This window comes from Anabrus simplex, chromosome 1, assembly GCF_040414725.1.
Source record: "Anabrus simplex isolate iqAnaSimp1 chromosome 1, ASM4041472v1, whole genome shotgun sequence".
Classification (NCBI taxonomy): domain Eukaryota; kingdom Metazoa; phylum Arthropoda; class Insecta; order Orthoptera; family Tettigoniidae; genus Anabrus; species Anabrus simplex.
In genome coordinates this window covers 545,003,327-545,020,828 of record NC_090265.1, presented here as the reverse complement: position 1 = coordinate 545,020,828, position 17,502 = coordinate 545,003,327, and the positions used below count along the sequence as shown (strand labels likewise).

The 17,502-nt window shown below is 38.8% G+C and overlaps 1 protein-coding gene across 1 annotated transcript in view; it reads left to right on the top strand.

The window, feature by feature from the left end:
- Window positions 1–17,502, top strand: part of Arp1 (Actin-related protein 1) — a 120,054-nt gene that overhangs the window by 19,313 nt on the left and 83,239 nt on the right. Inside the window, exons 3-5 of the mRNA XM_067135512.2 lie at window positions 9,511–9,712; window positions 11,860–11,984; window positions 12,269–12,412. Coding sequence (XP_066991613.1) covers window positions 9,511–9,712; window positions 11,860–11,984; window positions 12,269–12,412 — 471 coding nt within the window. The remainder of the gene's footprint in view (window positions 1–9,510; window positions 9,713–11,859; window positions 11,985–12,268; window positions 12,413–17,502) is intronic.

Sequence of the window (17,502 nt, the reverse complement as noted above, 5' to 3'; positions counted from 1 at the left end):
CTTCCAAACTTCTGGTTGTGGTAACAATTTCTTTATGTCAGAAAGGTCAACTGACAATTTATCTGGGACTGATGGCAAGAAAAAGTGTGATGTCCCTTTCCGAAGAAAATTGACCACATCTGTTTCACCCAGTTCAACAACCTGACCTGCGTAAAAACAGTATTCTTTTTTCTTTTGGAATTTGACTAGAACCCTGTCTTCTAACTTTGGAGCAAATCCTTCTTCTGCATCTGAGTCTTCTTCGCTCAATTCAATAGGACTCTCTCTATCATCTGCCAAAAACATCCCCCCCCCCCCTCATTTTCTGATTCTGAGGTTTCTTCTTTCTTTTACAACTTTTCCTTTCATGATTAGGCCTATGTTTTGATCCCCTCGTATGTACCATTTACATATTGTTCCACATTTGATTTTCTTTTTTTCAGTGAAGATCTTGCAGCTTCAGCTTCATTTAGTCTCTCCATTATCTTCTGTACAGTGAGAACTTCACCATATTTTGCCTGTTTTAATCGTGGTGTGGGAGCTTTCTTTTCACTAATTTTTCTCTCAACTTCACACCAACCTAAATACTTTCCTCGTATTTTACTAGCAAAAATATCAATAATTTTCGTAGGTTTAATGGGAGATTCCTGTCTTACTCTGGTTCTCAAGTCTAGAACTGTTGTGTTTACTGCCTGATCTGTAATTATTCTGTCAGATGGATGCAAGTTCTCATCTGTAGTCACATTAGTAGATTCCTCATGTAGGCCTAAATCAGAAACACATGAATTGCATTCCTTTGCAGACCTTTGAGCTTGGGCATTTTTACTTTGTTCATATCGCCTTAAATCATGTGGAGAGAAAAGTTCTCTGTCAAGTTTGTATGGGTCTAGAGGAAAGAGACCAGTAGATTCAAAACCTTTCTTTATATTTTCCTGTTTCATTTCAGCCTCCACACTATGCCTAATATTTCTGAGAACCTTTGCTTACTCACTTGTCCAGGTCCAACACCCATTTGTTCCTTTCCAAACTTCACCAGTTCTTTATCCCACATAGTTTTTAAAGGTCCAAATACACATTTATCCAGAAGTTGCAAGCGGTCAGTTAAGTGATTGGGCAACTTTATGAGATGAATTTTTGATGAAGCTGCTTCTTCAATTATACGAAGGCTAATGTGGCTGGCATGTCCGTCAAATATAAGCACTGCTTCCTGGTCTGTAGTGATGTGACATTTGATTCATTTTACTGAATCTGTTCATTTGATTCTGTTCACGTTACTGAATCAATACAGTGATCCGATTCACGGCACATTAGTCACCGCTCCTACTGCATCTGTGTAGTATGTGCTGGTAAGACAGCAGCAACAGCATTCAGTGCTCGCAGCTGCCATCTGGTCTTCATACTATGAACTCCTTTCTTAGGAAAAAATGCTAGTCACTCTAATACATTGAAGGTTTCCGGCGACGCAGGGTGGGAAAGGTCAGGATTAGGAAGGTAGCAGCCATGGCCTGGATTAAGGTACACTCCCAGCATTACTTGGTGTAAAAATGGGGAAACTATGGAAAACCATCTTAACGGCTGCCGACGGTGGGATTCAAACCCACCATCCCCCGAATACAAACGCATAGCTGCACGATACTAACCGCACGACAACTCGCTCATTCATTTTTGAAAATATGTATTTTTCTATTAGCTGAGGAGTTTTTAAATCTTCATATTTCGTGTAGGCTACCTGAGATGTACAGTAGCCCGCTGGTTTTCTGATTCAACATACTGTTGGTTAAGTTACTGCGTCTGTCCACATATGATTGAAATCTTGTGCAACGATGTGACATATGAACTGGGAGAATAATGAGCCGTTCTTCCCAATATAAAACGGGTACTTTTGTGTGGTCATGAGCATGACTCATAGTCATAGGGCAGGCTAGACTCGAGTTTAATTGTCAAATGTCAACCAAGTTATAATGCTAAGATTCATTAAACTAATAAATAGTATAACCTAATAGCCTACCTACTTACTAGCTACTTCAGAATTATGTTTTGACTACCTTTTTAACACTGCAAATAAATCCTTCTATTATTTAAACCTCCCTGTAAGAAGAGGACAGTGAATGCAAATGGGTATTATTTTCAAATGAGCTGAGCTTGAGAGTCCTTTATAGCATATGATTCTTTCAGTGTACCATGTCTCACTGTATGTCTCGCTGCAGCGGAAGCACGGCTCTCCGCCAATGTCCAGTGAGCCGATAAGAAGCCGTGTGTATCTTGTGTCTCACTGAGCTGTGTTTGTTCACGATTCTTTCCCTGTGCCATGGCTCACTGTATGTCTCGCTGCAGCGGAAGCTCGGCTCTCCGCCAGTGTCCACGGAGCCGTGTGTATCTTGTGTCTCACTGAGCCACGCTCGTTCACAATTCTTTCGATATGCCACGATTCACTGTCTCGCTGCAGCGGAAGCTTGGCTCCCCGTCAGCATCCAGTGAGTGCGCCACTCAGCACTGTCCGCTGGGAGTAAACTGAATCGTGTGCCGTGAGCTCGCCGTTCTTGTGAATCGATTCACTTGGACACTTGAATGAATCGATACACTGCTTCGAATCATGCATTCAGTAGCCAACACTACTGGTCTGGCAGGTTCTTCTGTTCACATAACTGTTGAACACGTGGAATAAATACACCCACAAACCAATTAAAAAACACAGAGTCTTCCATCCACCCATTTCTTGAGGTTCCGTACGTAGTAACGGGAAATGCATCCTCAGGTATCCAATGTCCTTGAACTGCTGCTCCCTTAAAAACTATCAACGGTGGCAAAGTTGTGCCATCTGCAGAAACACAAGCCAAAACTGTACTGCTCTCCCACCTGGAACCGCCTGACACTCGATTCAAAGGCTTTCCTCAGTTTCCCTCAGTTTTGTTGAATCACTTCCGAAGCCAGATTCATCTATATATATAAAATAAGAGTTTTGTCTGTACATTGCTCAGAATTTGAAAAGAATGGTATTTCTGTATCGGTCATGTACATAGTAACAAGGAAATGCAAGTTTTACTTTTCCATAATGTCTGTCTGTCTGTCTGTCTGTCTGTCTGTCTGTCTGTCTGTCTGTCTGTCTGTCTGTCTGTCTGTCTGTATGTACACGCATCACGAGAAAACGGTTGAAGAGAATTTAATAAAAATGGGTATGTGAAGTCAGAGGATGAGCCACTACAATCTAGGCTATAAATCTACTCACGCCGAGTGAAATGGTAGTTTAGGGGAAGGCCTAAAATTGAATTCTCATATATTTATATTATTAGGTGTCCTATCGATAAATACCACATAACTAAAGTTATATAGAATTAAATTTCCGATCATTTATGTCATACATTGTTACCGTATCGGCTTTGATGCAGATATTCATGAATTTTTATTTTTGTTGCCAAGTCCATATCAACGTCGAGCCACGAGAAAATGGGTTAACAGAATTTAATGAAAATCGGTATATAGAGCCGGGGAATAAGAAACTACAGTCCAAGTTATAAACAATTTTATTCGCCCTGTATGAAATTGTAGTTTAGAGGAAGGCGCCTAGAATTTAATTTTTAAATACCTATGTTATAGTTCCTATCGAAAAGTACTACATAACAAAAGTTATAGGGAATACAATTTCCAACCATTTATGTTTTATTCAATTTTACCGTACCGGCTAAGATAAGAGTGGTATTTCAGAGTTGGAAGAAAACGAAATGTGAAGGCCTACAATATTGAAAGCGCATAACATTGATCAACAATAACATTACTTTGACCACTGTTTTGTGGTGATGTTCTTTGTCTCTTATGCTGCCACTCAACTCCGGTAGATAGGATTACTGCTTCGTACCGAGTATAACAGCCTGACTGAATATTGGCGGAAAATAGCTGGGGAGTTAGAAAGCGTTCTTTAGCATGTCATTCCTCTGGTTCATACATTATCTGATACCGTACTGCTGGCACGTAACTCACTGGTTCATTATAGTATTCCGGCTATTCGATCCCTACCCTCACACGCTGTTTTGAATGCAGTTCGCTTTACGTCGCACCGACACAGATAGGTCTTATGGCGACGATGGGACAGGAAAGGCCTAGGAGTGGGAAGGGAGCGGTCGTGGCCTTCATTAAGGTACAGCCCCAGCATTTGCCTGGTGTGAAAATGGAAAACCACGGAAAACCATCTTCAGGGCTGCCGACGGTGGGGTTCGAACCCACTATCTCCCGGATGCGAGCTCACAGCTGCGCGCTCCTAACGGCACGGCCAACTTGCTCGGTCGTTTTGAATGAGAAGTGTGCTCGCTTAGTAGTAGAAGTAAGTAGTATGACCTGGTCTAGAATTATAATTCAGGCAAATTCCAAATTATAGCACCACAATTCACTAAATAACTCAAAATTCAACACTGAAAAGAGCCGTTTCTTTGAGAAAAGCCTCTTCCTCTTCACTTTTATTAAATTCTACATTCATTTTATTCAAAATTAGCAGTGAAGAGGGGGTTTCTCCTCTGGCTTGGAGGAAAAAATTGCCTCCAAGTCAGATAGATTTTTTCTGCCTGCGGCCTCTTCATTCCAGCTCTTAAATCGGCAGCGTAGTACTGTTTGTTAAACGTGAGAAAATATCTAGTTTTTCATTTGATCGAGTATTTCATGTAAAATCATTGCTTTTACTCGCGCCATTCCTACTGACGTCATTGTAAGGAACTTTGTTCATTTCAATTGGGAAAACCACTAAGACTGTCTTTCTGAGGATGTAAGAAGGCAGGTGGAGAATGAGTGTTTGCCATTATAATGCAATTCCCCAACCTGATTGTGAGTGATGGTAGGCAGGCGGGCCTGACATTACAATGAAAATTCCCTAACGCAGTCTTCATATGAGAAAAGATGTTTGATGAGTTCTCCATCGCGTTTCCAGGGTAACGTTAAGAACTATGCAATTTAATACAGTCTTGCTCACGTGTACTCTACCTAACCTACAATTCTACATACAATGTAGAATTCCGTAGCGAAGGACAGGTACATCAGCTAGTCTGCATTAAAAATAAATGCAGCCTTGCTGAGATCCCCTTTAATACTGATACTTTCATATAAGGTATCTAAATCATCATAAAAAGAGTACACAACATGAGGATCTCTTGCCACCATTCGCGCTTTCTGAAGATGTTCAGGCTCTTTTAAGGAAACCTTTGGATTCAGAGTCATGAAACCACAGTACCAGTCAACGCCTGGTATACAATTTTTAAAAGGAGTACGAATATTATTAGCTCTAACATAATCTGCTACTAACTTCTTCAGTTCCTCTTTATGGCATAGATAATCCATTTTTGCACGAGCTATCAGATGCTGTGCAATTTTTTCTTGTGTCTCTGGAGAAAGAACTGTGCTTCTTCCAGCTCCAATTTTGGTTGTTGGTACTTTCCGACCTTTAATCCTGTGATATATGACAGATATCGGAACAGCATACTTTTCCTCAGCTTCACGATAACTGCAGTTACGGTTTTTGACATTCCTGACAGCATTCTGCAAATCCTCCACTGTATAACTGGGTGGGGGTTTCTTTCTAATATAGTTCCTTGGCATCTTGACTACTGAAAAGTACAAAAGGTAACACTGGAGCCACATAAAACATGTTTACAGTGACCCTATTTTCATGTTTATAATTACCCCCATCAACAAAAAGTATGGGGCAATTTTAAACAAACCATAACCTATGAAGTGAGGATATGCCAAATCTCTTAAAACTTAGAAACATATCATAACTACAGTACATAACTCATAGAAACTATTTTCTTTTCTAAATGTGTGATACATGTCTACTTACTGAGAACAAAAGAAGACAAAGCAAATTCACAAAGCAGCTGTTCACAAACCAACAGTTGCTGAAATTTGGCACCAAAATGCTCGGAGATGTTAGCCAGCATGGTCATCCTAATATTCCCACAATCCAAGTTTTTCTGTCAAAAGCCTTACATTTCCCATTGCTTTTGTTTACATTTACCCCCTGTTTACAATTACCCTGGTGTACCCTATTATTTCTTTTACAAAATTGTACAAAACTGTTTAAATCCTAATAGTCAATAGTTCGTGAACCATGGGCAACGGCTGAGTGGCCTAGTAAGTGGTCCTGAGAGTCGGGATACCAGTTGCTATGGAATGGGAGTGGGCATCTTGGACATATTCTGAGTCCTGGCCCTCCTTGTGCTCAGGCGGCTAGGACTATACAATTCACCGGTGATCCATAACCCGTTAGAGGAGAGATCCTCACTTGGACTATGTGCAAGTAGAGCAGCATCCTGCTTCATGAATTTACCGAGCTCAGAACACTTTAAGCAAGCCTCGGACCTATGGGAGTAAGGGAGTCCCACTCCCATTTGACAGGCGAGGGACTACTTGGAAACAACTTGGCGAACGAAATGGAAATCGATGGGGAGCTATATATTAATGGGGCTTATGAAAGAAAGAAAGTAGAACTGGCTGAATCAGCAAAGAGGATGCATCTGGATGTGCTAGGAGTAAGTGATATTCGGGTAAGGGGAGATAATGAGGAAGAGATAGGAGATTATAAAGTGTACTTGACGGGTGTTAGAAAGGGAAGGGCATAGTCTAGGGTAGGGTTCTTTATCAGGAATACCATTGCACGCAACATAGTTTCTGTTACGTACGTAAATGAGCGAATGATGTGGGTAGATTTGTCAGTGGGAGGAATTAGGACAAGAATTGTGTCCGTGTATTCACCATGTGAGGGTGCAGATGCGGGTGAAGTTGACAAGTTTTATGAAGCATTGAGTGACATCGTGGTCAGGGTCAACAGCAAGGATAGAATAGTGCTAATGGGCGATTTCAATGCGAGAGTTGGGAATAGAACTGAATGATACGAAAGGGAGATTGGTAAATGTGGGGAAGATATGGAAGCTAATGGGAATGGGAAGCGTTTGCTGGACTTCTGTGCTAGTATGGGTTAAGCTGTTACGAATACATTCTTCAAGCATAAGGCTATTCACCGCTACGCATGGGAGGCTAGGGGTACCAGATCCATAATAGACTATATCTTAACAGACTTTGAATTCAGGAAATCTGTTAGGAATGTACGAGTTTTACACAGATTTTTTTATGATACAGACCACTATCTGATCTGTAGTGAACTAAGTATCTCTAGGCCTAGGGTAGAGAAAGTTAAATCTGTCTGCAAACGAATAAGGGTAGAAAATCTCCAGGACGAGGAAATGAGACAGAAATACAAGGATATGATTAGTGAGAAGTTTCGAACAGTAGACAGTAAGCAGGTTCAGGATATAGAAAGTGAATGGGTGGCATACACGGATGCTGTAGTAGAAACAGCAAGGGAATGCCTATGAACAACTGTGTGTAAAGATGGGAAAAGGCGAACATCTTGGTGGAATGATGAAGTGAGAGCAGCTTGTAAACGTAAAAAAAGGCTTATCAGAAATGGCCCCAAACAAGGGCCGAGGCAGACAGGGATTTGTACGTAGATGAAAAAAACAGCGCGAAACAAATTGTTGTTGAATCCAAAAAGAAGTCGTGGGAAGATTTTGGTTATAACCTGGAAAGGCTAGGTCACGCAGCAGGAAAACCTTTCTGGACAGTAATAAAGAATCTTAGGAAGGGAGGGGAAAAAGGAAATGAACAGTCTTTTGAGCAATTCAGGCGAACTCATAATAGATCCCAGGGAATCACTGGAGAGGTGGAGGGAATATTTTGAACATCTTCTCAATGTAAAAGGAAATCATCATAGTGGTGTTGCAAACAGCCAAGCTCATGGGGAGGAGGAAAATGATGTTGGTGAAATTATGCTTGAGGAAGTGGAAAGGATGGTAAATAAACTCCATTGTCATAAGACAGCAGGAATAGATGAAATTAGACCTGAAATGGTGAAGTATAGTGGGAAGGCAGGGATGAAATTTCTTCATAGAGTAGTAAAATTAGTGTGGAGTGTTGGTAAGGTACCTTCAGATTGGGCAAAAGCAGTAATTGCACCTATCTATAAGCAAGGGAACAGGAAGGATTGCAACAACTATCGAGGTATCTCATTGATTAGTATACCAGGCAAAGTATTCACTGGCATCTTAGAAGGGAGGGTGCGATCAGTCGTTGAGAGGAAGTTGGATGAAAACCAGTGTGGTTTCAGACCACAGAGAGGCTGTCAGGATCAGATTTTCAGTATGCGCCAGGTAATTGAAAAATGCTGCGAGAGGAATAGGCAGTTGTGTTTATGTTTCGTAGATCTAGAGAAAGCATATGACAGGTTACCGAGGGAAAAGATGTACGCCACACTGGGGGACTATGGAATTAAATGTAGATTATTAAAATCAATCAAAGGCATTTATGTTGACAATTGGGCTTAAGTGAGAATTGATGGTAGAATGAGTTCTTGGTTCAGGGTACTTACAGGAGTTAGACAAGGCTGTAATCTTTCACCTTTGCTGTTCGTAGTTTACATGGATCATCTGCTGAAAGGTATAAAATGACAGAGAGGGATTCAGTTAGGTGGAAATGCAGTAAGCAGTTTGGGCTATGCTGACGACTTGGTCTTAATGGCAGACTGTGCCGAAAGCCTGCAGTCTAATATCTTGGAACTTGAAAATAGGTGCAATGAGTATGGTATGAAAATTAGCCTCTCGAAGACTAAATTGATGTCGGTAGGTAAGAAATTCAACAGAATTGAATGTCTGATTGGTGATACAAAGCTAGAACAGGTCGATAATTTCAAGTATTTAGGTTGTGTGTTCTCCCAGGATGGTAATATAGTAAGTGAGATTGAATCAAGGTGTAGTAAAGCTAATGCAGTGAGCTCGCAGTTGCGATCAACAGTATTCTGTAAGAAGGAAGTGAGCTAGGAAGTTAGAAGTAACAGACATGAAAGTAGCAAGAATTATTGCTGGTACAAACAGGTGGGAACAATGACAGGAGGGTACTCGGAATGAGGAGATAAAGGCTAATTTAGGAATGAACTCGATGGATGAAGCTGTACATATAAACCAGCTTTGGTGGTGGGGTCATGTGAGGCGAATGGAGGAGAATAGGTCACCTAGGAGAATAATGTACTCTGTTATGGAGGGTAAGAGAAGTAGAGGGAGACCAAGATGACGATGGTTAGACTCGGTTTCTAGCGATTTAAAGATAAGAGGTATAGAACTAAATGAGGCCACAACACTAGTTGCAAATCGAGTATTGTGGCGACGTTTAGTAAATTCTCAGAGGCTTGCAGACTGAACGCTGAAAGGCATAATAGTCTATAATGATAATGTATGTATGTATGTATGTATGTATGTATGTATGTATGTAGTCAATGCTATATATTTTTACATCCAATTTATATGTGAACTTTCGTCTTATGACTTGTTATAACTTTCTTATAACTTTATGAAATATTTGTGTGGTGATCCTTACTGTTAGCCTAGGTGATAAATCGAGTCTTAAGAGGGACAGAATATTTTCAGGTGAACTTGTTTTTAGCATATTCAAGCTACTTTTTGAAATTAATTTCAAGAACTTCTTTTATCTTCATGTCACTAGTATTGGAAGACCAAAGCACATTCGAGTAATGGCTGGGGCTCTGGAAGGAGACTTGTTTGTGGGACCAAAGGCTGAAGAACACAGAGGACTTCTCAGCATAAGGTATCCTATGGAACATGGTATTGTCACAGACTGGAATGATATGGAACGAATTTGGCAGTATATATACAGCAAGGATCAGCTGCAGACTTTCTCTGAAGAGGTGCAGTATAATTTTTTTATTCTTTACATTAAAAATTCATTTTCATTGACAAACATACTATGACACATGCCACGAGAGGATTGGGAAGCCATAGTTACATGTTTCATGGCCGGTTTCTGGAATGACAGGTATCTGTAGATGCGTAGTTATCAGCGACTTAACATGGTGATATGTTTAAAATGAGTTTCCGAAATAACAGTTATCGGCTTCTTCACAGGTATCTGCGCAACGACTGGTAGCTGCAGCTAATGCTGTAGTTACCTCTATGTTAGAACTGATTCCAACAAATACCGATATGAGGCGCCACTCCTACAGTGTCTTATATTAGTTTTGTAAACATTAATACGTGATAATGAACTGGTTATAATATATTTACAGTCATTCATTGTAGTTTTAATGTGCCTGGGTGTGCTGGAATCGACAATATTTCGGTCAGTACGTTTACTTCCACGTTATCACCGGCTTATATCACTGAGTCCACTTGTATGGTGTCATCTGTCCCAGCTGTTTCGGTTACAATCTCCTCAGAGCATGGTGCCTTTACTGTAGATATATCTTCCAGTACGGCAAATGAGTCGTCAAATAAAATATAACTCTAATCAAATGGATTTTCATCATGCTCAAATTGATCTTTCAGTGCAGCTATAATGTTTGGTTCCCTCTCTTCAGGAGTCCCACCAACAGTTAGTGAACACCCAATCTGAAATTATGGAGTATTTACCATTAATATTTATATTTGTACTAAATAATAAATATTTTAGGTCGTATGCATTTAATATAAGCCTGCTGAATAATAAATACCAATTTTTCATTGTATTTTTTAATATTATATCCTTTAACCGGTGACGTGAGGTCTTATAGACTCCCAATAAACATAAAACATCTGGACTTCTTTAATTAAAATTCTTACAGGGAGCTGTAATTTATGTTACCTTCTTATCTGTGTCAACACACTTCACACCTTAGGTCGGGGTTAGCTCGCTATGTTCAATTGAAATTCTCAAGTGGACTTTATGTCAGCAGTTACGAGAGTATTTTTGTCAATGCATGTTGCGTGGTCAGTGTAAGTAAAACATCTCAAATTACTAGTCCGTTTCAGTTATTAAGAACTACAAATTCTCAGTTCGAGGAGTGCATTAGGGCACTACTAATGACAAATTTAGTGATATGGCTATTTTCTTTTGGCTAGTGGCAATCGCAGTTTGTAATGTTTTCGTGTTGTTCAAATTGTGCCATGAAAGCCCGGAAAAAAATGGAATTCTTGAAATCAGGTATCTGATCAGGTAAAATTACATGTCAAATTAAATTTGCAACAGTTGCAGCAAGAACAAATGGATATCGCACCATAAGTGCAGTACTTCAGTGCCGGAATGATACGTTCCAAAGTGTGTTGCATGTTTTCATTTGGGGTATTATTTTTGTTTACGCTTGATTGTGTTCTGGATCAGTGAAAAGTGATCTGTTTGGTAACTGCAGTGTATTTTTATAATTTTACCGACGACTATGATCAAGGTGAAATTTAAGACGATGTCCGCATATTGTGTATAAGAAAGAAGGGAAAATATATCTATTTTGTGTGTTATTAGATCGTACATATATTCATATTATGAGAGATTATGACATGCTGATTCAGATTGATTGAGATGACTGTATACATATTTGCTACCCAGTTTTCATTGCAGAAAACTCCTGCTAGTAAAAGTAACTAGATAATACCAAAATAACCCTAAAAACATTTGTGTAGAGACATTTATTGGAGGACGTGAGATACTGAACATGACGATAACTGTACTGTTTATTGCTATATTATTATATTATAAATCTGGATTTAAGTTTCCAAAAACTCATTAAAGTTAACAGCGCAGTTAAAGTTACAAGCGCATTTAGGTAACTCACAGGTAACTGTGGTGTACCAGAAACCGGCCACAGTCTCGTGCCTAGTTTACTCATAGTAACTCTTCAGACCGTTTTCTTTTCTTCTTGGATTTTGTACTCCAGCACTAAATAAGACATGCCATTAATTGTATTTCAAGTACAATTAGTATTTTTCTTTTCTTAACATGAAATGGACCCTAGTAGACAGGTTCATTATCAATAACTGCAAAATACTATCTTTTCTAACTTTTGGACTGGTAATTTTCTTTCAGCATCCTGTTCTGCTGACAGAAGCACCCTTGAACCCCCGACGAAATAGGGAAAAAGCAGCAGAAATTTTCTTCGAAACATTCAGTGTTCCAGCATTGTTCGTATCAATGCAGGCCGTACTTAGCTTGTAAGTTCTAAATATTACTCGCTGTTGCTGTTGACATGTTTTAATAGATTGTTCATAAGAAGTCGTATTTTATAATTCCCTTTCCTTGCTGGAGTTCTTCCTCATAAGAAAGCTTTCACTAATACATGTATTTGATTGAAATGAGGTGGTGATATAAATTTTAGCTATTGATACATGAAGAAATTCTAAGTTAATAAAGCATTACTTTACTGTTAGATAGATCTATGTAATATCATTTCCTTCCTTAATTGCACACCTGTACTTTTTTTAAACTTGTAATTCAGGTATGCTACAGGCAGGACTACAGGTGTTGTTTTGGACTCTGGAGATGGTGTTACTCATGCTGTTCCTATCTATGAAGGTTTTGCCATGCCACACAGTATAATGAGGGTGGACATTGCCGGAAGGGATGTTACGAGATATCTAAGGTGAGTCAGATCTAGGCAGTTCGAAAAAGCAATCAAAGAAAATGCAGACTAAGGTGTATTTACATTGTTTGGATGAGAAATTTGACAGCAAAACAGCATTTGTATCTGCTTGTATTTGTTTCGAATCTTGTACTGCTACTCATGGCGTATTGCTCTGATTTTATGATTTGTATTATTTTTTAAAAGATTTTTTTTCCTTTTTTTTCCCTTTTATTGATGCCCATGGATCTGACTTTCTGTGTACAGAATTTGCAGAGTGGTTTTAATGTTGATATGTTGCCCAAATTGTGACAGTATGTTTACAGAAATCATCATCATTTTTCAACTCCATTTTCATGGTTATGGTGTACAAGTGCTTGCCATCTCCTCCTGTCTCCTTACATCTTCTGTTCTAGGACATCTTCCTATCTCGGACCTCTAGACTCTAAATCTGATTTTACTGTCTCCATCCAGCATTTCCTTCGCCTTCCCCTTGGTCTTTTTCTTGGATAGTAGAGTCGAAGTATTTTCTCGCAGATCTTTTGCTGCTCATTCTCATAATGTGCCCATACCACTGAAGTCTATGCTTCTTTATTACACTGCCAGCTATCTTCCTATTTACTTTATTCCCGATTTTGTCCTTTCGAGTAGCTTGCTTAGTTGTAATGAATCTCATTTCCATCGCCTGCATTCGGCTGTAGTCATTGTTTAGTAGAATACATGCCTATAAATCATATGTGAGAATGGGTACAAATTAGGTATGGTACATGGTTGTTTTGTTTGCTTTCTGTGGTGTTTAGCAGTCCCAGAGTAGGTTTCTGACTTGATGGGTAAAAGTTTTATGCTTTGTGTGTCCTGCCAAATATTTCCTCCTTCACAGCGTTATCTTTTGAGATTGTGATTCTGATGTGCTTGAAGTGAGAAACTTTTTTTCTAATTTGGTTCTTTCCAAAAAGAGATTTTATTTTGTTCCTTCCCTGTTTATGGTCATTTCTATGGTCTTTGGTTTACTCAGCTCAAAATTATTGACATATTGTTTCATTCAGCCAGTTTTTTCTGTATTTCAGCTTCTGTTTCTCCCCATAACAGCATATCATCAGCAAATACTGGGGCATTCATTATTCTGTTGTCAGTTTTCTTGATGGACTTTATGATCCTGTCCATACTATTGTGAACAAGAGTGGTGATAGGGCACTTCCTTGTTGGACATCTATCTTTGTTTCAAACCATTTTGATCGTGCACTGCCTACCTGAACACAGCTGTAACAATTCTGGCATAGTATCTTTATTTCGTCAATCAGATACTTTGCCACCTTGAGGACTTCCAGATATTCCCAGATCTTGTTTTGATGGACATTGTCGTAGGCCTTTTCAGTGTCCAAAAATGTTATCACAATATTCTTTCCATGTTCCCAGTACTTTTCTGTAAACATTCTCATGGCAAATATGAGATTTGTGTTTCCTGAAACTGTGTTGTTCTTCCTTAAGGGTTCCACTATCTTCCCAAATCTCTCATCTCTGTGATCTTTTCCAGTAGCTTCAGGATGTGTGACAACAGCATTATGCCTCTATAGTTTCCATATTTCCATCTTTTGCCCTGTTTTAAACAGTGAGATGATGAATCTTCCCTAATCTTCTGGGATTTTGTTTTCTTCCCAGATCTCTGAGAGCATACTATACAGACAATTTAAATCTGAAGACTTTCATTTCACGTGCTCTTTAGTGCTGCTTCGACTTCAGACCATGTTAAAAGGGGTTGTTTTTTCTGGATTTTGTCTATTCTAGATTTGGTTTATTCTACAGTCATCTGTGGTGGACTTGTCTCCATCTTCATTTAACAACATGCTGGAAGAGGCTACTTCTTCATTTCATCTCTCTGATCCCTTCCGTTGTTCTTATCGAACTGCAGTATTACCCCTCTTTTACACTTTTCAAGGGACCCAAAGAATACCGGTGTAAACGGGGGTAGGAAGTGTAAATCATGGGAAATGCTTAATGTAAAAACACTCTGCAAAAAGACGTAAATGTTACACAAATGCATATTATTCATTTATAGAGTATTTTTATCTTACTCCTACTGTAGTACAGTACTTACCTCAAATAAAAGTCCAGTGTAAATTAACTGTTGACATCACACTGCCTTTGTAATTAATTCTGCTCGTCCACTGACCACGAGAAGGATACCAGTAGGTAGTTAAAATATTGTGTAATACAGTATATTATTTTAATGTGGTTATCTTTCTTAGAATGGCTATAGAATTATCTAACACCCAAATAATTTTCTTCTCTGCTAATAATACAGTGGAACCTTGATTCTGTGCTTTTGGAGGGACCCCGGAAAGAACTACAACACAGGAAAAGGGAAAATGTGGGAACAAATTAAAACCATTAACAATTGGGCTAAACATCACAAAAATGAAGTAGAAGTCCGTTATAATAAGAATTCATAAGGGCGAAAAATTTCTTCTCTATAGCGAATTGTCGTTGTATCCAATTTATCGTAAAAGTCAGGAAAAAAACCCGTACACATTAAAATTGGTATGAAACAGCAATCAGTTTGTTCAAAACTTGCGTTTTCACGGATGATATCCACACTACGGCTTACTTGTTTGTTATTTTTTCGAAATCCGATACTACGTAAAAGTGTATGTTTAATTTCATTCTAAAAAAATGATAGTATCATTCTAGAGGCCTCTGTGGCAAACTTTTCAGTTTTCTTCTTCAAACAGAGTCACCTAACCGTATAGCGCCTCTAGCGGAAGAAATCTGTAATGGCTGGTTTACACGTGGACAGTGTTTAGTACAGTAGTAAGTGGTAAGTTACTACTTAACTCACGTAGGCTTGTTTAAACGTAAGACAGCGTTTAGTACAGTGGTACATGGCAGTTTGTCACTCAAGGCACGTGATTCAGTCATTCCTGTGCCAACTAGATCAGAGATAAGATGGACGGCCATCAACAACGTGTAAAACTTGTTAATGACGTTATTCGCTGCGTGTTAGATAATATTTTAGAGGAACTTGAGGATGAGGTGACCAACGTTAGTAGAAAAAGAGAATGGGAGCGAAAATGGATTACCAGAAGGAATAATCTCGGGGCAAGTACAATTCTCTTTAAAGAATTATCCGAGGAGGATCGACAGGAATATATGTTATCCTTGCGAATGTCAGAAGTAACATTTAATGAGTTACTGCATAAAGTTGAACCAATGATACAGAAGAGAGATATCATGCGTAGTGCATTATCAGCAAAGCTGAAACTGCATATCGTGCTGTACATACTCGCAACGGGAAATAATGTCCGAAGCCTTCATCATTTCTTCAGAGTTTCCAAAGCCAGTATATCTTTAATGATTCCGGAAGTATATGAAGCTATATATATATATATATATATATATACTGCTCTGAAAGATTTCATACATGTAAGGGAAAATACAAATACATATTGCTTACAATATTATATATAAGCAATTGTTTAGCAAACCGACTATTATCAAAGGTTTATTGATTTTAAATTTCAGTGAATACACATCAAAAACCTATCACAATAATTAGTATTGTTTCAATTCTGCATTGACTTAAAAGCTTCTGTCCATCTAGCCATTGTTCTCAGCAATTAGAATGAACGATCAAAAGAAAAAAAGAACTCACAACGATGATCAGCTACGTAGCTTTACCCACAACTTATGAACTTGACTAAATTGCGCCTGTTCGCACGTGGTAAGTTGCAAGTACAGTGCTCCCCCACCACTCTGATGGGTGCACGCGCAGCTGGTGAGAAGTCTTCTTGAAAGGAAAAATAGACTGGATTCTATTCCACTTGACTAAATTGTTACGTAATCTCACAGTTCACACGCTGCAAGTCACTTAAAATTAAGTTAAAAATTTAGTTACCACTAAATTACTGTCCGCGTGTAAACAGGCCATAATGTTTAGGTGATCTTGTCTTGAGCGGTCAATCCAGGCTGTGTAACTGTTGTGCAGTGAACTGCCACAACACACAAAGAAACACGCATGGAAAAGGCATTACATTTCACACATTTCCTGGTCGTGCATGGGAATCGGACAGAGGCAGAAAGTGGATTTTGGCTGTAGGAAGAAATAAAGTAAGTATAAGTACAGTACCTTATTTCATTTGTGACGTAAATCACACAATTCAAACATACCAGGTATGTCAAGTCAAGAACACGTTCATTTAAGTACACTTTGAAATAGTACATTTCGTTTCAAGAATGCATTGCAGCAGGTTCGTATGTTTACATTCATGTCCTTCCATGTGCACGTCTCTTGACTACACCGAATATTTATAATAATAATAATAATAATAATAATAATAATAAATAACGTTTTCCTGCATTTCAGTGCAGATGGAACGCCATGGGAACCCACCAAATGCTCTGTCATTTGCAGTGAACATTTGTTGTAGGAAAGTCAAGTAATATTGAAAATCATCCATCATATATACCATGTGTGTTTCATGAGAGCTATAAGAAGAAACCGAAAAGAGAATGTGGTGTATCCTGGTTTGAAAGAGCGAGTAAATGAATGAAATGCTTAAATACACATACGTCTTCTAATCAGGAAACTTGTGCATTTATTGTGAAAAATGAGTGTGAAAACTTATAAGTTGGTGCAAGCAGCATTTCAGATTGAAGCAACGACTTTCGAATTGACTTGTGTTTTTAGTGGGGATGATGTAGGCGGACAGTGCAACTCAAGCACAGTAATTCCAAGTATTTTGGAGAAGGTGGATAAAATTTGTGGTCCCAACACTCCCCTGAACATATGCAGAGGATTTCATGGATACCAGAGCATAAAAAGTGAAGCACAGTTGAAGGATTTAACAAGTGTTTCATTTAAAACATTCAATTTTGTACTTCCTTTCTTTATTTGTTTCTAAAGCGTCTATAAATATAAGTAATAATGATGTTGTTTATTCTTTTTAATGAAAATGAATTTGGGTATAACCTTTGCTGCCTTAGCAGGCATATTTGGTGTCCATCGGACTATTGCTGCGCGAATATTTTTTACTGCTCTCGGAGTAATGAAGAAACGCACTTCTAATTTTATTTTCTGGCCTAGCAAACTATCCGTGCAAAATACTTTGCTTCGG